The following is a 22,016-nucleotide window of genomic DNA, read 5'->3' as shown; positions in this document are numbered from 1 at the left end:
GAAAGTGCAGGCGCTATGAGCCTTGGTGAAGTCCCCGAGTGCACTGCGGCGTGGTTTCGCGGCGCCGCACTTAGCATGCACAAAGCGAGCGATGACCGTTACCTGTGGGACTTCAGTGGTGCCTTTTATCCTTTACCTCTTTTTAGCCTTTCCTTATCTTTTTTTTTTTTTTTTACTGCATGCATGGTTAGACATATGCGACACAGATGGCTCTAGAAAGCTTCACAAGAACCAGTGTAAATGCTAAGTATAGCTTCCTATAGTGTACAAAAGCGCTGTGAAGGAGAAATTCTTTTGGTCGATTGGATTGATACTAATGTAACGAAGCTACGCCCAACGCAGTGAGACACGCCACAGCGATCAAATGCGCATTATTTTTTTTATGAACGCCTGCACTTAGTGAGGGCGTGCCCTAAAATCAAAATATAATTTCGATTGGTTCGCACCGGGGAGCAGAAATAATCATGAAATACACGACTGCCCATCGCTTTATCCAGCAGCTTCATATTTCTGGAACTGCTCTCAACAATTTCTTTTTATTTCCGAAAAGTGAAACTTCAACCCGAAGTGAGGCTCAAAAAGCTGCGCTACAGGTCTTGTCAATCACGTTACTCGACTGACGTCCTTAGTGCTCATACGCGACCTGTGATGTGATGTGTTTTGGAGTGCATTCGTCTTCTTTATCAGCTTCTTTTTTTTTTTTGCATTCCCTCCCTCCTCCCCTTATTTCTTTCTCTCCTAGTGGGAGGCCGCGCTTTCTCTCTGCGCAAGTGTTGTGTTTATGTATGTTTGCAAGTTTAATGTAATGATTCTCCACTCACCTGGAAGCCAGAAAGAAGGACGTAATCTGAATTGGAGACGTACGAAGGCGGCGACCCGTTGAGCATCGTTCTCGTCCCGTAGATGCGCTCCCGCATGGTGCCCAAGGCGGGGGAACCACCGGGCCCAAAGGCGGTCTGCGCAAGGCGAGTTCATTTGACATCGCACACTAGCGAATCAAAAACAAATCAAAACAAACAAACAAACAAACAAAATATATTTGCACAAGAGGCATTTATTAATTCTCCTAAATATTTGACGACATTTCTGAACGCACAGGCTCTGAGCTCCCAAATCGGAATTGGACCAACAGACCATGAAGACAGCGAAACGAGGTCTTTTTAACTGAGATGTAGAAAATAATGAAAAAAATGTGGAAGTGCAAGCTTAAAAGAATAAAGTGGCAGTTTCGATCGAAAGGCGAAGCATCGATTGCGATAGCAAATTATAGCAGACAGCTATATGAAGAAAGAATAGTAGTTTTTGTCGCCCGTATAAAGTTGTAAACATTCGCTAACTAATTAAATCAACAAGCACGGTGCCACGCGCACACAGGCAAACATGAACACGTCTCGCTCGATGATCGCACATACTCGCTGTCAATTCGCTGAAGTGCGGAAGACGGGCAGCTGCAGGAGCGAACTAATTCACCTTCGTGCTGCCTCTCGCTTCAACCCGATCTAGGCGGCGGGAACGGAGCGCACACGAAGCTATCACCACTCGACGCACTCTGTCCGCATCGCGGACCGCCTTCAGCACAGGGCCCGCCCGGCCGCGCTATCGCAGCAGAAAGACAACTTGCCGCAGCTGCAAGCCGAACATCTGCTCCCGGCTGAGCCAAGTGGCCTTTATTAACGGAATAAAGTAACGCAATTGCTTTAGGGAAGCTCATGGTAAGTAAGATAATGCTGTTTCAAGCGATACGACCGCTCCAGCAGCATCATGGAGATTTCTGGCGTTGAGCAGAGAGGGCTCAACAAACGTAAGAATCGTCCCGCAACCGAAAGTGGATTCCTCGGACGTTGGCCCCAGCCGACGTCCGCCCGAGTTGCACTAAAGACAATACTGTGTTTTCTTTAGGACCATCGGAACTGTATGGAAGATAGCTGTGAAACCCCTTAATAGCGTTTGTGGGGACAAATTCTTTTCATGTCTTCTCTTCTTTCCTCCCCATCTTTTCTACCTCTTCCACCAGTGCACGGTTGTCAAGTGGACAGTTAACTCTGGTTAATCTCTCCGCCTTTCACCTCCTATTCTCTCTCTTTCTCTCTCTCTCTGGCATTATGTTCTTGCACTGATTATAGTGATTTAGTAAAGAAAAAGTATGGCACAAAAAAGGACTACTTTCGAACGCGGAAAAACAAATTCCGCTTTGAACATTTGCTTTTCTCCACTAAATATGTTTGCTTATTGCCAAAATACGCCAAACAGATGCGAACTGCGAAAAATATGCCACCACTGAAATGCGTGCCGGTTGTGGCACACAGGCGATGTTGCAACGAAAACTTACTCTATAGACGTCGTTAAGTCATCGCCATCCTTATGTTCGGAGGAATTCGTGGCGCAATTCAAATTTTGGACCCGCGCTATGGTAATTTGATGTACACGGATGACGATATGCAAAGCCTCCAAGTGTGCTTCTCCACACAGCTAGCTGGACGTAGCCAAAATGGCGGACCTCAGTCGTGTCGGTGACATCGTTTATGTCAGGCTCCATACCCCGCATTGCCCAAGCTTTCAATACGCGTGTATGAGCTTTAACAGTGCTACTAGAGGGAACGTGGCCATATTAGTCAGCGCATGTTAGATCTGTGGGAAAGCCTACTTACGGAATTTTGCACATCGTCATAACAAAGACGTTATATACCCATTGATCACCTGAATAACTTATCCTCAGTCAATCAATAAGTTGATGCACGGAGGTGTTCTCACGCACTAACCTGAATGTACTGCTTGGCATGCTTCCCCGAGGACCTGCCCAGCGAACAGTACTCCGAGTCCGAGTGGGCGGACACGAACATGTCGTTGACGCCGGGCCCGGTCTGCGTACTTCCAGACACCTTGGCTTTGCGCTCGAGCGACGAGCGGCTGGTTCCACGAGAAAGCTCGCCCGTCCTCGTCAGGCTGGACGTCCGGCACTGCTGGTCCAGTTCCGCCGAGCCGTCCTTCTTCGCCTGGGAACTGCCGCCGCTGCGGCCACTTCCGGAAGACGCCGTGCTGGAGGGACGCTTCCCGGGGACCATCATGCACGCGGAGGGAGGTCCCGCGCCGGAGACGTTGGACGGCCTTCCCGGAAGCTTCCGGTTCGTCACCACCACCGCCGTAGACGCGTACTCTATGCCGGAAGACCTGACGGGCGTCCCTATGCCGGCGGCGGAGGAGGTCCGCATCTTGTCCAGCGACAGGTCGCTTCCAATCATGGCCGTGTCGGCGGAAAAGGACCTCAACTTGGTCTCTCCGCTTCCGGAGGAAGAGGAGCCTGTCCTGGACTTGCCACTCTTGGAGTGGATCACGTCGTGGCGGTTGCTGTCCGCGGACTTGCCTAACTTGCTCGACGACGACTGTCCACCACTCCTCTTGCTATCCTTGGACTTGAGTGACTCCGTGGAGTTCGTCTTGGACTGCTGGTGCTGCAAGTCCTGCTGCTGGACGTACTTCTTCCAGTTTGCCGACGACTGCAGGTGAGGGGGCACCGCGCCCCCTCCCTGCTGCATGAGGGCGCTCGAGTCCGTCTGCATGGAACTGTCCGTCTTCTTTACGTTCGCGTTCCTGCTCCGGATGGACGTCGTCGTGGGCAGCATGCCGCCGCCACCCCCGCCCACGATGGCGGAACCGGAAGAGTGGTGGTCTGACGTCTTTCGGTTGGACCTGTCCGGCACGCCCTTGTTGCAGGCTGCCCCGGATGTGCCCGACGGCGCCATGCCCGGGTGGTGGGGACGCCGCTTGAGGCATCCGTACGGGTCCGAGCTGAGCGACGAGTCGGTCAGGTTGTCGTTGGTGCTCAGCTCGGCGAACGTGTCGCTCAGACCGCTGCTGATGGAGCTGCTGTCGTCGAAGCTGCGCAAAATCGAGAGGAGCACGTGCATTCAGAATGGCCGCTCTCATCATCCGCACGATTTTAAGTGAGCCATCAAAGGCGCTTTATGTTCGAAGCATAGAGTGATGTTCGAGCATAGAGTATTCGACACTATAAAGTGCAATCGAAGCCAAAAGGCTGAGAACAGATGTCACGTAGATATGAAATACAGGGTGTCCCAGCAATAAGTAACTATAGGCAAAGGCTTCTCTCCGCCTGATTCTTGAACTAAACCTAACCACATCTACATCATATTGATGTGATGCACAGTATTATAAACTTATGCCATAATGAAAGGATAAATTATAATCAATCAATCAATCAATCAATCAATCGATCAATCAATCAATCAATCAATACAAATTCGTACTTTTAGACGCCGTGAAGTTGTATTCTCAGTGTAGATAAATTTCTATTAATGCTGTGCTTTATGAAAAATGAAGCATATGACAGCACGAAATTTCGTGGATTGATTCACTATTGATCCGGCGGCTTCGCCATAAATAATTATTTGTTCAATGATTAAAGGACGATAAGGCGGGTTGATATGATAGCATTATGGGAATAAACTATTGATCAATATTGTGCTGAAATAGTAAAAAGTGAAAAAAAAGCGAGAAAATATCACAAAAGCAGCGCATCCTGCGAATTCAGCGATTAGGCGCAAGTCACAAAACTAAATATAATAGTTTATAATCGCGAAACACACGCATACACATAATAAAACAAAACTTGCAGAGCTAGCCTAGCGATAACACTAATGTAAACCCGATACTCTTAACTCGAATCTTTACCGCCGCAATTCATTGTCGTCTAAAGAACAGTTTTACGGTTCATGGAGTATATCATACGCTTGATTTAGGAGAAAGAAGTCCTTTATCAAAAGTGTTTCTAGCGAAGGCCTAAGTAAGGGAGCACCGTGTACAAAAAGCCTAATGCAAACACAGAAAGAGATATCGTCAGATGAACAATGCCGCGAATTTCTTTGTTTTACGACGAAGGGCCGCGATCAGCAACCGGAGTTTTGTCCACAGACGATAATAATATACGGTAAAGATATTCAGCGAAAGTCTGCTTGAGTTACGTGAAAAATGGCAGCGATAAGGCTTGGTTCTCATAAGACCCTGAAAAAAATGCACTTCATTTTCCGCGCTAAAAGAAAAGAAAAAGAAAAAAAAAGGATGGGAGAAAAGGGCTGATTTGGTTTAAGATCTATGACCTGTCCGTCCGCCGAGGGAGCACAACTCAAGAAAAATGATAATCACGTTACGGCGAAAAAAATCACGATCCATTTTTCGCGACTTGCTGCCATGCGAGCCATAAGAAAGGCCACAGAGAAAAAAAAACATCAACAGCGGCGTCATAAATTTCGTGCAAGAGCGAAGACTGAAGCGATGACGCCCGTAAAAAAAAAAAAAAAAAAAAAGTAAGCTAATCATATGTAAACACTTTGGAAGATTGTTTTTAGAGTCGCTCAAGCCTGTCTTGACTTCAGTTTGCTTTTTCTTCATCTTCGTTTTTTTTTTTGCCGATGCGCAATCCATGGCAACGGAATCCACAACACAAAAAAGCGACCGTATTAAAGCATCGAACAAAGCAAAAATGGAAGAGGGTGTCATTTTCTTGTCTTATTAGAAGCGCAGTGTGGCGGACAAATTAAGTGGAGGTCAAAAGGTCATCCATGGCCAACGAGCTTTCGACACCTAACATTTTCAGGCAGCATAGTGAATGAGTATTGTGTCCATAAAGCAGGTCTGTATTGGTTTTACCGTCAAATGCGGTACCTCAGTTGGTCTCCACTTTAGCGCATAGATGAAATTTATTCGCGCATTTCACTCGACAAAGTTCTTGCAAGGAGTATACGTTTGTTTTAACCCGAATAAAACAGAAGTACACGTCTTCTGTAGCAATTACGCATAAAAGAAAGATACAGGCAGACTCCCAACTCTAGTTGACATCTACATAAAGTGAAGCATTCTTGCTGTGACTGGCTCATGAAACGTGTGTGTGCGTATGAAGTGTGGTTTTCGAGGTGAAAATAGTATTATCAAAGAACGACACGTTATACGAGGAAATAATTTTGTTTGCAGTGAACATTAGACAGGTTAGATATTATATAGACATACTTATATTTAGTGCATCATATGCAGAGTGTCCCACGTAACTTGAGCAAAACATTAAACATATGCAAATGCCACGTAGCTGGACAGAACGAAGGTAATATTGCTTGCAGTCGCTTGGATATATTCACGTTATTGTTCTCGAACCCCCTAATTAGATAATTAATCTAAATTAATTAATCAACTTCTCAAATATTTGAATTAGATGAAAAGTGTCAATGAGAAAATTGTAGAGCAACATGAAAAACTCCCGATACAGTTTTCTGTTGCTCGATACGTGCTACGTAAAAGTGCTTTTCCGAGCGGGAAAGGAGCCCGCGAATACACGCAAAATTACCGCGCAACTAGCCACTCGAGGCACTTTGCTTGTGTGTGTGTGTGTGTGTATATATATATATATATATATATATATATATATATATATATATATATATATATATATATATATATATATATATATATATATATATATATATATATATATATATATATATATATATTATACGCATTTTAAGAGCTTCAGTACTCACGAGATAGGTATTTCTTGAATTTGGTGGACACTGCGGTCTCTTCAGTGAGCTATATTACTGAACAGTGGCATTGGGTACATCCGCATGTATAGCTTGATTCAGTAGTTTTGTCGTAGGACGACTTCGGAGCATCGCTCTATAACTTCGGCTTTGTAGCGTGCATCGCTTTGGGGATTTCGGCAAAGCACATTAAGGAATATGCTGTCCACTAAGCTGGAGTTGCACTGCGATATTCCAAAAGCACGAAAACACATGGGATTCAAGTAGACGTAAATGTGGTATTTTATAACTTGGTCTGGCCAGGATACATCGAAAGGTAGAAATTGTCACGTGACATTCGCCGCATAGCTAAACTATCGAGCAAAAGGAAATTATTTATTCACCATTTGATTTCGTAAAGGGAACCAAGTTTACGAGGGGCGTTTCCACATGGATATGCATGTCTCATCAGTTCTAGTTAATAACAATTTCCCCAAGATAAAAGAGCGCAATAATAATTAGCGCTGATGCAACATGCGTTAAATATCCTATACGCACTTTGGCTGCGAACGTCGACGTACGGCGTTTTCGGCATTAGATTGGGTACGACGAGCACGGTATACAGCTACATGTCATGTCATATAATACGTGTCACATATGTGCCATGTCCTTTTCTTTCTTTGTTGTTGTTGTTTCACACTATGTACGTTATTTTGCGCGAGTGATACGTCGCTTTTTATGTTACCGTGAACTGCACTTCTCATTCCTTTCTTGACAATTCTTTGTACTGATTTAGCGTTTTTATTTGTAACAGTGTTTTGCAAGCACGTGATCATTATAAACATATTTAGCTCTCGCGTTTTTAGGAATCATATATCTGTTTTCTCTTGTAATTTGTTCAATGACGCCCCCCTTACTCAATGCTCCCCTTGGGGCTGTACGATCATCATCATCATCATCATCATCATCATCATCATCATCATCATCATCATCATCATCATCATCATCATCATCATCATCATCATCATCATCGTCATCATCATCATCATCATCATCATCATCATCAGCCTGGTTACGCCCACTGCAGGGCAAAGGCCACTCCCATATTTCTCCAACTACCCTGGTCATGTACTAATTGTGGCCATGTTGTCCCTGCAAACTTCTTAATCTCATCCGCCCACCTAACTTTCTGCCGCCCTCTGCTACGCTTCCCTTCCCTTGGAATCCATTCCGTAACTCTTAATGACCATCGGTTATCTTCCCTCCTCATTACGTGTCCTGCTCATGCCCCCCCTCCCCATTTCTTTTTCTTGATTTCAACTAAGATATCATTAACTCGCGTTTGTTTCCGCACCCAATCTGCTTTTTTCTTATCCCTTAACGTTACACCTATCATTCTTCTTTCCATAGCTCGTTGCGTCGTCCTCAGTTTAAGTAGAACCCTTTTTGTAAGCCTCCAGGTTTCTGCCCCGTACGTGAGTACTGGTAAGACACAGCTGTTATAAACTTTTCTCTTGAGGGATAATGGCAACCTGCTGTTCATGATCTGAGAATGCCTGCCAAACGCAGCCCAACCCATTCTTATTCTTCTGATTATTTCATTCTCATGATCCGGATCCGCAGTCACTACCTGCCCTAAGTATATGTATAAGTATTCCCTTACCACTTCCAGTGCCTGACTACCTATCGTAAACTGCTGTTCTCTTCCGAGACTGTTAAACATTACTTTAGTTTTGCGCAGATTAATTTTTAGACCCACCCTTCGGCTTTGCCTCTCGAGGTCAGTGAGCATGCATTGCAATTGGTCCCCTGAGTTACTAAGCAAGGATATATCATCAGCGAATCGCAAGTTACTAAGGTATTCTCCATTAACTCTTATCCCCAATTCTTCCCAATCTAGGTCTCTGAATACCTTCTGTAAACACCCTGTGAATAGCATTGGAGAGATCGTGTCTCCCTGCCTGACGCCTTTCTTTATTGGGATTTTGTTGCTTTTTTTATGGAGGACTACGGTGGCTGTGGAGCCGCTATAGATATCTTTCAGTATTTTTACATACGGCTCTTCTACACCCTGGTTCCGTAATGCCTCCATGACTGCTGAGGTTTCGGCTGCATCAAATGCTTTCTCGTGATCACTGAAAGCTATATATAAAGGTTGGTTATATTCCAAACATTTTTCTATCACCTGATTGATAGTGTGAATATGGTCTATTGTTGAGTAGCCTTTACGGAATCCTGCCTGGTCCTTTGGTTGACAGAAGTCTAAGGTGTTCCTGATTCTATTTGCAATTACCTTAGTAAATACTTTGTACGCAACGGACAGCAAGCTGATCGGTCTATAATTTTTGAAGTCTTTGGCGTCCCCTTTCTTATGGATTAGGATTGTGTTAGCGTTTTTCCAAGATTCCGGTACGCTCGAAGTCATGAGGCATTGCGTATACAGGGCGGCCAGTTTCTCTAGAACAATCTGCCCACCATCCTTCAACAAATCTGCTGTTACCTGATCCTCCTCAGCTGCCTTCAACCTTTGCATAGCTCCGAAGGCTTTCTTTACTTCTTCCGGCGTTACCTGTGGGATTTCGAATTCCTCTAGACTATTATCTCTTCCATTATCGTCGTGGGTGCCACTGGTACTTATAAATCTCTATAGAACTCCTCAGCCACTTGAACTATCTCATCCATATTAGTAATGATATTGCCGGCTTTGTCTCTTAACGCATACATCTGATTCTTGCCAATTCCTAGTTTCTTCTTCACTGCTTTTAGGCTTCCTCCGTTCCTGAGAGCGTGCTCAATTCCATCCATATTATGCTTCCTTATGTCGGCAGTCTTACGCTTGTTGATTAACTTCGAAAGTTCTGCCAGTTCTATTCTAGCTGTTGGGTTAGAGGCTTTCATACATTGGCGTTTCTTGATGAGATCTTTCGTGTCCTGTGATAGCTTACGGATAGGGTTACGGACTGGATCCCAAGGGAAGGGAAGCGTAGCAGGGGGCGGCAGAAAGTTAGGTGGGCGGATGAGATTAAGAAGTTTGCAGGGACGGCATGGCCACAATTAGTACGTGACCGGGGTTGTTGGAGAAATATGGGAGAGGCCTTTGCCCTGCAGTGGGCGTAACCAGGCTGATGATGATGATGATGATGATGATAGCTTACTGGTATCATGTCTAACGGAGTTACCACCGACTTCTATTGCACGCTCCTTAATGATGCCCACAAGATTGTCATTCATTGCTTCAACAATAAAGTCCTCTTCCTGAGTTAAGGCCGAATACCTGTTCTGTAGCTTGATCTGGAATTCCTCTATTTTCCCTCTTACCGCTAACTCATTGATTGGCTTCTTGTGTACCAGTTTCTTCCGTTCCCAGCTCAGGTCTAGGCTAATTCGAGTTCTTACCATCCTATGGTCACTGCAGCACACCTTGCTTTGCACGTCCACATCTTGTATGATGCCAGGGTTAGCGCAGAGTATGAAGTCTATTTCATTTCTAGTCTCGCTGTTCGGGCTCCTCTACGTCCACTTTCGGCTATCCCGCTTGCGGAAGAAGGTATTTATTATCCGCATATTATTCTGTTCCGCCAACTCTACTAATAACTCTCCCCTGCTATTCCTAGTGCCTATGCCATATTCACCCACTGCCTTGTCTCCAGCCTGCTTCTTGCCTACCTTGGCGTTGATGTCGCCCATCAGTATAGTGTATTTTGTTTTCACTTTACCCATCGCCGATTCCACGTCTTCATAGAAGTGAGGGAGTGCGTTACCGGTTCTGGTCACCGGGATCAGGCCACACTCCAGGCCTGTTTATGCAATTTTATCAACACGCGGATTTTTTTCTTTAATCCGGTGGAAAATTGCGCGGCACCAGGATTGGAACCACGGACCTCTTGCACGCAAGGCGGGTGTTCTACCTCTACGCCACCGCTGCACTCTGTACGGTACTTTGAAATAAATAAATAAATGAATAACTAACGAAATAAATAAATAAATAAATAAATAAATAAATAAATAAATAAATATAAATAATGGAATTTCGAGGTCAAGTAAACGATTGGTCGAGGCGTAGAGTTTTCAGATTTCTGCTTAGCTGCGTCGCTGCAAATTGTACGTAGTCGAAACAAAATATTTCTTTCGACGGCGTGCCAGCTCTGACATAAGTTGAGGCCGTTACGCATTTTTTTGTAGTTTCAAAGGCACAGAAATTAGACGGCAATGATATGGAAAGACGGCTATACGGGAAAAATAACAAATTGCTTCGACCACATCGAGACAGTGGGTTCTGAGGCCGGCTAAAGGAGAGGCCTTCCTAATAACTGACGGGAAACTCGTTGAGCCGAAGTTATCAGTCTCGCAGGTTTACTGTAAAAAAAAAAAAAAAACCCGGTGCATTAGTGCAACAGCCGTCGTTTGCCTTGGTCTTTCTTGCAAGAAGCACCAAGTAGTGCTGAAATGTCCATTATGTGGAATCAGAAGTGAGTTGAACTCTGGCTTGCTGCGTGCCAAAACCACGATTTAATTATGAGGCCCGCCGTAGTGGGCGACGCCAGGTTAATTTTGACCACCACGGGATCTTTAACGTGCTCCCAATGTACGGGACACGGGCGCTTTCGCATTTTGCCCCCGTCGAAATGCGGCCGCCACGGCGGCCGGGGTTTGACCCCGCGACCTCGTGCTTAGCAGAGCAGCGCCAAAGCCGCTTGGCCACCCCGGCGGGTCAATTAGAAGTGAACATTCGACAGTCTCGAATAGTGAATTCTCGAATTTAATACGAATCGAATAGAAGGAAGGAAGGAAAAAGTGGAGAAGGAAGGCAGGGAGGTTAACCAGTTTAGCTTAACCGGTTTGCCATCCTACGCACGGGAGCGGGATGGGGGGGGGGGGATGAAAGATGGGGAGAAGAGATAGAGAGCACATAACACGGCACACACATCGTTAGTTACAGTCTGTCACTCTTGCGCAGTACGTGACATCACTGTCACAGCCGCTTGTCCAAGCCCGTCTCCTTCATAAACCGAAGTAGTCCCTTCGTCGCCTTCAGCTGCGATGTCTTCTGTCGGCGATATATGAAAATAGTTAACTGACAATGGTCTATCGTCAAGGTGCGCTAGAAAGGACGCCAGGGACTGTCTCTGAACATTATATTCAGGACAGTCGCACAGAATGTGTTCCAGCGTCTCCTCGCAAAGACAGGCATTGCAGCGAGCATTGTCGGCAATTGCAATGCGAAAGGAGTAAGATTTCTTGAAGGCCACCCCTAGCCATAAGCGATAAAGCAGGGTGGCCTCACTTCGGCGGAGTCCAGTTGGCATACAGAGATGCATCAAGGAGGGCAGGTCGTGTTGACGATTGCTCCGGTTGGTCTGGCTGCTTGGTGTGCACCATAGAGAGAGAGTGATCTCCCGTGCAAGCACTCGAAGTCTGCTGGCTGCATCGGACCGTGAAAGTGGTATGGCCTCTTCCCGCGTGTCTTCAAGAGCTGTCCGAGCGGCTTTATCGGCGTCTTCATTTCCTATGACGCCGCAGTGACTTGGCAGCCACTGAAACTTTGCGTGATGTTCTTTCTCATGTGATGTATGGAGTAGGCCTCTAATATCGAGCACGAGCTGTTCTAATGGCCCGCGATGCACAGCTGATAGCACAGAAAATGCTATTAGATTCGCGGAACCCCAATTTTTTAGGCCAGAGGAGACTCGAGAATTCGAGAAGAGCAGTACAGTCCATCCTCGTGTTCCGTGTGTCGCTTACAGCGTACGAGTTCCGTGCAGTGTGTGTACTTCCAGATTTGAGTCCTGTCTTTGCTCCTCCTAAACACAGCAGTTCCGAAGGACGGAGCGAACCGGTCGGCATTACTGAGGCGAGATAAGTGGCAAAGTTTTGTGCAGTTGCTCTTATGGCCATGGCAAAAACGGCACCCACATACCTACGTACGGTATCTCTAAGGGCCTGCTTCGTGCAACGGCGCGATATTTTCTCAAGTCACCGCGCCGTTAAAGTTTGCATAACGCGTGGTTTATGCGCCGCAAAGAGGGCTTTGTATATGCGAGAGGAAAACTTATCGGCTCGTTCAGCGGGCTTCACCGCACGGCTGAGGACGCCGAAAGCCCCTTCCACGAAGAGCACTGTCACGAGGTGAAGCTACCGTTCCAAGTCACTGCAATCGCAGAACACTGCGGTGAAGACATACGCCAGGCGCTCGTACAAGGCAGTGAGCCACGAGGGTGCCGTCGAAAACGTAGCCGGCCGCAACATATGAGAAAGAAGAACGAGATTTTTAAAAAATGGGCGCTTTTTCTTCGCCTCCTTTTTTTTTACACGAGTGGTTGTTGTTACTCTTTTTTCTGTTCTGCAGACCTGGGAACTATTGTAAGGGCGCTTCAGTTTTTGGCATCTCATTCTCTTTGTAACTGGAGTTGACTCCCGCACGGTAAGTTCGCCGTAGCTAATTATTCGCCAGTAATGGCAAGCTTGAGCAGTGAATTCAACTTCTCTGTTTTAACTCAGACTAAAAGAAGCAGATGCCACGAACAAGCTATACACCACATTAAGTAGCCTGATCAGGTGCCCTCATCCAGGGTATGACTACAACGTACGCTGTGTCATAAATCCGACGTTCGACCTATTTATTGTTTTATGTACACTCTGCATACAGACTGGTTCAGGCTGATATATTGTAATATTGTATTCAACCAGCAACAAAGTCATAGCACAAACGTGCGGAAAAAAGGAAGGTTATTATTTTATGTCACGGAGGCAACTCTACATCGCTCAGGGTCGGCCATTCCTAATTCTCAGTTAGGAGAAAACAAGGACGAGTAAAACAAAAATAGTGTAAAGAAAGGCCGAAAGAGACCCTGTGGGATGAATGAAACAAAAAGATTCAGGCTCACTGTGTAGCTCACTGTGGCTCACCATGTTCATGATATGGCGCTTGACTGCTCTAAGCATGCTTTATCGAGCAGTACCTGTTCGCGTGTGCAAACACAGCAGGTCCCGAACATACACGCTGCCGATACTTTATCTGCTCGTTCAGACACACACTTAAAGCTTTGCAGCGTTACCCTACTCAAGTTTTGCGCCGGAAACGATTGGCGTCCGAGAATAACAGTCAGCAAAGCATAGAATTCGATGCCGAAAATATAACTAGAGAGAAACAGGGCTGTACATTCAGCATGAAACTGACGGAACTAAAGGAGTTGCCAAAACTTCGTTCTTCGTGGCTTTTAACGACTGTGTTCGTTGTACGGCAGCGATTAAACAAATATGGCCTCTAATTTCTACTATTCACAAATATTCGAAGAGTTGCGAATAACTATTTGCAATGTGAAAAAAAGAGCAACCAATTAAGCCCAATGAGTGCTACAAATCAAACGTCACATCTGTTTCGCGACACGGATAATTGAGAGCGTGAATTTAAATATACGATGCAAATTGCGCAATGAAATAAACAAATCGTGAATGCGGAGTAGTTATCGTTTCATAAGAAACGTTGTTAGACTAGCACGCTATACAACTGAACCCCAAATAACAATAAGTGAAGCAGCAATGTGTTTTTGGTTTTTAACATATCGATGAAAAATTAATGTCCTGCTTATTACTTGCATGGTGACTGAACGACTGGAGTACCATACTTACTTCTACTAATATCATAAGGTTTCCTTCAACGATCGCTTGAAAGGAACTCTGGCGCTTAGAGTCTACGGGAGCTGCAACTATAGCGGTTCAGCTGGGTAAGCCTAGAATAGGAATAAGGAGTAGTGCATAGATTTGCTTAGATTTCAACTTACTGGCTTCAAACAGCTTTATGACTTTGAAAATTGATCATTTTCAACAATAGGCTGCGCCACGAATGGAACAATTCTCAATAATTATGAACGTGGGTAGAGACTTGGCACCTTCCCGCGCTAAAAAAAAGGAAAAAAAAAGACAGTTCCAATTGCTCATAAATTTAGAAATAATGCTACATGCGGGACAGCTGCTGTCGACAGCAGACATTTCTACGGCGCCGCGAAGACGACTTAGAACTTTAGCACGAGCGACGCTCCGTCTTGCGTCAATATAACCAGTAAATAGCCTCGCGCTGGTGTTTCTTTTCACGGTACATCCTTGGTGGAGTTGGTGAGCGCTAACGATCGCCGTAACCCGTAAAAAATAATAATAATAATAATACCACGCCCCGAGAACATCTGAAGCAACAAGCACGTGGACTAGAGAAGTTTATGCACTACTCAATACACATAGTTGCCATGGTAACTCAACTATCGCACTTTTCGCGGGAAACTCTGTGAGTAATCTTAGTACGACACTGCGCGGCGCGCAACGCTCCGTGGAGCAAAATAAAAAAAAACAAGACGGCGAAACTGCCGGACACGTGACAACTCACCGGGCGTACTTAAAAGCGCGCAAGAGCGGTTCCACATGCTTGCTATCGGCGCACATGCTGCGAAGCACTATGTATCCGTCCGCGAGAGCAAATACGAAGGTGTCCCTTCAAATGGCGCACTATCTGCAGGCGATTGATATGAAAGTGGCAGGCATCACGCTCCTACGCGCTACGATGTAGTTCCGTTTCGCGCTGAAGTTTCTCTGGCCACTTCATCCATCACGCGATTATAGTATTACAGCATCATCGATTGATATTATTCGCTTATGCTGTCTAGTACTCGTTTTTTGTTCACCCTATAGTGATAAGTGGCAAGGCGGACCATCAAAGACCGAAACAATCGGTGGTGAGATATAAACTGCTGCGTCGCAACTCAACAAACGGCGCGACAGATTGCAGGGCGTCTTCTTCGTAAACGCTGTGCGAAAAAAAGAGACTGGTTGTGAAGCCGTTATCTAATGTGCAGATATGCGACAACTCTTACGTAAGACAAGAGATAAGACATTTGTGTCGCCTGCCTCTGCTACACGTGTAAGAAACCGAAAGGAGAAAATGCGAAGCCTTTATCAACCTCAGTGCTGAGGCCGTCGATAATTCGACACATGCTCTTGATCGCAGCCAAGTGGCTATTTCCGGAAATTTGCCTATCGGGGTGACTACGCGCTGAACAGTGCGTATAGTCTGTTTGGCAGACGGCAAGTTGTTGTCGAGATAAGAACGATAATGGTCCCACTATGCGTGCACATATAGCTCTAGTGCTCGTTCCTCCCGCATGTCGTCCGAGCTTGAGATCGTCAGACTACAAAACTTGATGACGGAGGGCATACAGCCTGAAAACAGCAGAACTAATACTTGCGAGCGGTGCTTACAAAGGGGAGACCGTGAAGACAGTCTGCAGAGAAGCGAGGCGTGTGAAGTCAAAGAAGAGCTTAGAGTGGAGGACGGCTGGTGAATACGGCGGCAAATCTTATTATATGACCACATTCCCGAGAGAGTTTTTCGAGAAATCTTAAATAAGGGTTCGGGCTGTACTTCAATCTTCAGCGAAAAACGTCAATGCGGCGAGATACAACTTCCTGCGCTGCGCAATAAATCCAATTTTCGCCGCCGACAGTCCGTTCGCGGGAACAACGAGTCGAAATGTAGACGAAGACAGAGGCTAAAATAAAGGCAGTAGGAAAATAGAGCGAACAAGAAAATGCGAAATCAACGCGCGCGGGCCAGAAATGACTTTAAATATGAAACACCAAGCTTCATTTGGTTGTGGCGGAACGGCTATCAGGCGTGAAAGAATGTGGGCGGAGGGGAGGAAATAAAGAACGCGGGACACAAACCGCCGCCTTGCATAGCGCCGATCTTGCGCAAGCCCTAAGAGACAAGTTGAAAGGTGACGGTTTATTAGGTTACATTTTCGACGGAGACGACAGCCCCGTAACGAGGAGGAGCAGACGACACAGGCGACGTCGTCTGCTTTATATGGAAGCAGACGACAAGTAGTTTAGGGCGAACCGTCAGCGGAGGAACAAACGTCGGGTTTGAGAGGGCTCCTCGGGAGGAGACAAAAGTAGACTACCACGGCGTAGCAGACGGCGAATTCGAAGAGGAGCGAGTATGTGATAAGGACCGAGCGCTGCCGCGAGTAAAAGACTACGCAGAGCCTATTACGAGCATCGGAAGGCGGGACTCAAGGAACGGGGCGAACGCTTTATTAGATTCGGTTCCCCGTGGGACGAACGGGAAGTCAACGAAGAAAGCGGGCGAGTTGAGCACGGGCGAAAAGTAGATAAATAAAACAGCAACAACAGAAAAAAGAAAGCAAAAAAATAATACTGATACATTGAGCAGACAAAGCAGCAGAAGGCAGCGAAAGCTCAGTGCATGCAGACGGGTACGAATGGAGGAACTTGTGGCTATCAGGCGACTGCGGGGTTGATGCGAACCGCCAAACTAAATCAATGCCTCCAGCGCATGCTGGGGAGAACAGACTCTGTGCGAAATACAAGGCGGCGCCAAGCATCGGGGCACAAATCCAATCGTTGGTCAACGTTTTCCGCGAAAGGAAGTTCGGGGTGGAGCGTTATGAGGGCGCCTCACTTTGGTTAGGGTAATCAGAAATTTTAGTATCTTATTCCTTGGCGGCTACTTTGCGACAAACAATGCGACGCCCGTATAGTTGGGTCGTCTGTCATCGGCCTTATTCCGACATTCCTCTTTCGCTTATATACGGTCTTCTCAATGTACATCGGATTGCGTGAAATTGCGGTGACGGAGCTTACTATAAGTACGAACCGATGTGACGCGCTCGTCGTGTCAGCGTGCGAAGAATGGGTACATACCTTGGATCCCGCGTGAATTATGTTTTTCCTGCCGGATGCTCTTAATGGATATATGTGGTGCTTAATGTCAGGTGACTACGTGCTAAGCAGCACAAGGTCATCGTCGCCGAGCCACTGCGGTGGGTGTGCTGCCTTTAGGCCCCGAAAGCATTGAAAAGCCATTCGTCGAGGCTGCAAGTCGTGGAGGTTGCATGATTGAACAACGAGCTATGATAGGGGATCAGATAAACCTCTGCCCCAGATTTACTGTTCTACGGCACCATTTCTCCGGAACTGCAAAAGTAGTGAGCGCAAGTGCAGTACTAATAAATCCTTAGTGCGCGCGCTACACAGCCGAATAACGGAATATCTTTCGTAGTCTTAGAATCCAAATGACGGAGGGATGGCAGGGGGCAGGGCGGGGTGTGTGCGCTATCATGATTTGTACAATTTTAGACCGAGCAGTCGTAATTAATTTCTCATCATCCCGCTCAGACGATCGTTTTCCTTACTGTGATGCTGAACACGCTCGTAACAATTTTATGCGAAGTGCAGAGTTCGGTCCTCCGTTTGCGAAGTATCCGCCACCCGGCTTTCTCGTTCGCCCGCTCGTAAAGCGCTCGGAATCGCTCTACTGCTCGAAGGCGGGCACATGACGGGTGACTGTCTAAGTTTCATAAATGAGTTTCAGAGTACGATACCGGAGAAAGGCACGCCGCGAGCAATAAAGTCCCGTCTTGTTTCTTTATAACGCGTTCTTTTGCGCCAGTCCGAGAGATAAAGAGAGATAGCCAGAGAAACAGATAAACGGAAGGCGGGGGGTTAACTATAGGACTGAGCGCGGTTGGCTACCCTGCACTGGGGCAAAGGGGAGGAAAATATTATAAGAAGGAGAGAAAGCGATCCACAGAAGCTGCCGGCTCCTCGTGCCTCTCCTGGCGATGGGAAGGGACGCAAACATTAAAACGCGCCGCCACGCAATTTCGCTTTGCATGGCCTCAAAGCCAGGGTGCGTGGCCGGCCGTACGCGGTCGTATTATAATGCACGCCCGCGTGCTTTTATGCGCGGCCGTGGTCGTTATGCAGACATTTTACGGCCGTGCGGGACCGCGGCTCTGTGCGGGCGATGGCATGGCCGCGAGATTGGAGAAACGACGCTCACGCCAGGCGGCGGCGGATGAGAGAGAGAGAGAGATTCTGAGCGGCGTAATGCGGGCGGCAAACCGCAAGAAGCATACCACTGCAGGCCCCCGGATTTGAATCTAGGGTGATTGTATTCTGCCGGGCTCCTCTGTAAAGCGGGCGGTGACAGTTTCGATTCCGCTTGTTCGCCGCCGAATGGTGAAAATAAACCAATACTGGCGTCGGAATCGGCGACATAGCTAGTAAGCACTCTAGTCGCAGTTATTGTCTGGAGTTGGACCGTAACTGCGCTGCTGAGGCTATCTGCCACGAACTGCACGATTCTGGTTGGGACGAGCTGTAGCACAGTCACAAAAAAGGAAACACGATATAAGGACCGCGGGCAACAAGCCGACGTACGAGCGAGAAGCTTGCGTTCTCTTCAGAAGAGCTTTCGCGAAGAATGTGAACCGGCCTTTGTGATCGTTGTGCCACGTCTGTCCGTAAGAAATGTGCGTTCGGGAATGTGGACTTTCGCTGTTTTCGAGCTATTGGTGTTCCATTGAACCGTGCACCGACATTTGTGTTCGTGCAGTCAGGCGGCATAAGTGGACAGCTATTTGACGTGCTTTAGTGCCAGTACACCTTTCTCTTTCTTTTTTCTCCTTCTTTCGCCTCAGTTTTGTCCGGGTACGTAAAAAAAGACGAAAAATAATGATGGAGATATCGAGGCTACTGTGCGACTGAAATGAAACGTTCCTTTCGTAGCCTTTAGACATCCAGCCAGAAATCAAGTGGTACAATGGCCGTGTGAGCGTTGACTAATGCGGCACATGTTCAGTTCACACGGTGCACGGGCGAACCAAGAGAAAAATGTATTATCTACTTGTTTCTACTAATATTCTTTCTACTAATATCTACCAAGACTCTTTATCAGCCACCGGTATTCAAGCATTTGTTCACCATAGTACAATGCAGCTATCGATTTAAGGGTGCCCCATATATAACTTCCGAATTAAAGTTTCAGGACTGTCAAAGATGCTTTTATATCTGCATGATACATAGAACTTAGATTCCTATTAGTGACATGCTTCGAATCTGAGGCACATCGCAATAACAGCTGCGGTATGTAATGTGTTCCTCCTGACTCTCTTATTGCGAACAAAGTAGACAAGCATAGGAAGATGGACACTTAATGCTAGCAGCAATGGCTGAACAAGTATACTCCAGCCAACGTTTGTACAACGGAAGTTTCCTTCATCGGGCCGAAGACAAGACCGACCGTGACAGACAACTCCCTGCGACGAAACTTGGACTCCACAGACATCATTGTTCGACCACTGCTGATCTTTTAATGCGACGCATTCTTTGTCTCAGACGAGGTGCTTTGCGGTGGGTTCTTGTCTTTCGGACCTTTAGAGTACTACTACTACTACTACTACTACTACTACTACTAATAATAATAATAATAATAAAAATAATAATAATAAAGAAATACGTGTTAGACGATGGATTCAAACTATTCCCGCACAATAAGATGGTGGATTCAAACAAACTATTCCAGCACAATAACACATTTACTTCGTATAACAATGAATATCACAGAGCGTGAGATGTTTTTTTTTTTTTCGCGTTGTGACTCAAAGCTGGCTGAGCCGGCGTATTTTTGCGCCAACCTATTCTGAGCAACACACACAGGGCTTCGCAGAACCAGCACGCGTGACAAGAGGTGCGCAAACAACTTGACAACGGATTTAGAGAATTGACACAAGCAGCGAGTAATATCACGGCACCGTGTTGCCAAATCGAGCGGAGCCGTAAATGCGCCTTCGCGCGAGGCAATTTCGATTGTTCTAAACGTGGTGGCCAAAACGCCGCTGAATTGACGTTTCCGGCGTGTGATGCGCGCTCGTGCGTGGAACGCGAGTCAAGTTAATTGGCGCACGCTTGCATAAGCTCTCGTTTATCAGCGCCGTCATCATGCTTAGATGAGTGTGTTTATATAGTCTAGCAACCCAGGTTGGGTAACTGATAAACAAACACAACAAGTGATGATTGTCGTGGTGGCATTCGTCTCTTGCCCTGAATCTTTCTTTTCACAATTCCCGCGGATAGCACTCCTCGTCGGATTAGATTTAGTTAGGAAGGCAGAAAGCCGCTCGTAAGCGTTCGCACACTGTGGACACATTTAATTGCGCCGCCTCGACTATCTCAGATCACAGGGAATGCTGGCGACTGTTCTTGCGGCCAAAACTATTCACGTACGTCATTATTAGGCCATATTTATGTCTGCTGCAGGAAGAAGGGCTCTCGCAGCGATCTCCAATCAACCCTGCATTGTGCCCGCTGACCCGATCCTACTACGCCCGTGAATTTCCTAATTTATTCGCACCACCTAGTTCTGCGCTGTCCTCGACTGCGCATTCCCTTCCCTTGGTACCCGTTCTGTAACTCAAACAGACCGCCGGTTATCTGCCTTACAGGGAAACAGTCATTTGTCCCCATGTATGACTCCGTTCTTAACAGTTTTCGCGCTCTTCAATATGAATGCGTTCACATGCCTTCGGATCGTAACGTACGGAAGAACACTGATGACTTAAAGGGACACTGGCCTTGGCGCGTGTATATGTGAAATGCACTAGGTGGAACCACGTACTTCCAAGCTACCCGACTAATCTCCCAGCTAACTTTGCCAAAGAGATTCTACAAAAGGAAGAACAGCCCAAGTTGAATTAGCAAATTACGGCTTGTGCCGTAGCAAAACAGTCACTTCACTGCGAGAGCAGGGTGCGCGAGCGAGAAAAACAGCGAAAGGCGCCTGGCGACGTGACCCTTACGTTCTCGCGCCAGCTGTCGGCGTGACGTCATGAAGTTACACAGTGCCTGCTGGGGCATAGTTAATGATTTCTCAGTAAAGGTCCACTGCACTATATCCTAAAGGAACAAAATACTTGGCTTAGAAAGTCTTTGAGAACTGCTGCTACGCGAGAGTGGCAAGAGTATAAGAGAACACTTAGAAATGAGGCGATGTCGCGGCGACGAAATGGTGCTGAAATTTCAGCATGAAATAAATGCAAGGAGAATGATGCTGCGTTTTAACCCTTTAACCAGCAAATTACCTGCAGAAATACGTGTCCGATTTGCTAATTTTTTTAATGTAGTCGTCAATTTTTTTGTATGTCATTCTGATTCTCAGAATATGTTACATGATTGTTTTCTGTTTAGAATTAAAAAAAAAATAAAGAATGCAAGCTGCTTTTGAGGGCGGCTTTCCATCAATGCTGACCGTAACTTGACTTTGGCGGTGGGAGCAGCACGACATCGGGCCGAACGAGTGTGACTCGTCATTGGCGATATTGGTACAACCTCCCATGAGTAAAGCTCGAGTAAGGGTCAAAGGGTTAAATTTCGGCAGCAGTAGTCAAGATTATTTTCACCAAATAAATGAATATGCAGTTTCGAGAGCTCATATTACCAGTCACAACTGTTTTAGTGTTGATTATTATTGTTGTTTGAATCTGCTCTTGGAGGTGGGGTAGCCCGTTTGTGTTTAGCAATATCGCACAAACTCGAGCACTGAAATTACGTCACGGATCAGGGATTCAGCTGGACCCTAGACCTGCGCTGCCACCTGTGTGTCTAGTGCTACGTTAATGCCATTAAAAGAACCTCCCGAAA

The 22,016-nt window shown here is 46.4% G+C and overlaps 1 protein-coding gene across 5 annotated transcripts in view; it reads right to left on the bottom strand.

The window, feature by feature from the left end:
- LOC142568142 (uncharacterized) overlaps positions 1-22,016 on the bottom strand; it is a 322,514-nt gene that overhangs the window by 175,585 nt on the left and 124,913 nt on the right. For all 5 annotated transcript variants that reach the window (XM_075678214.1, XM_075678212.1, XM_075678213.1 and 2 more), the window contains exons 8-9: positions 2,760-3,876; positions 822-956 (exon numbers count right to left, since the gene is read on the bottom strand). In XM_075678214.1, coding sequence (XP_075534329.1) covers positions 822-956; positions 2,760-3,876 — 1,252 coding nt within the window. The remainder of the gene's footprint in view (positions 1-821; positions 957-2,759; positions 3,877-22,016) is intronic.

The sequence above is a fragment of the Dermacentor variabilis genome, unplaced genomic scaffold (assembly GCF_050947875.1).
Source record: "Dermacentor variabilis isolate Ectoservices unplaced genomic scaffold, ASM5094787v1 scaffold_17, whole genome shotgun sequence".
Taxonomy (NCBI): Eukaryota; Metazoa; Arthropoda; class Arachnida; order Ixodida; family Ixodidae; genus Dermacentor; species Dermacentor variabilis.
This window is presented reverse-complemented; position numbering and strand designations above follow the sequence as displayed.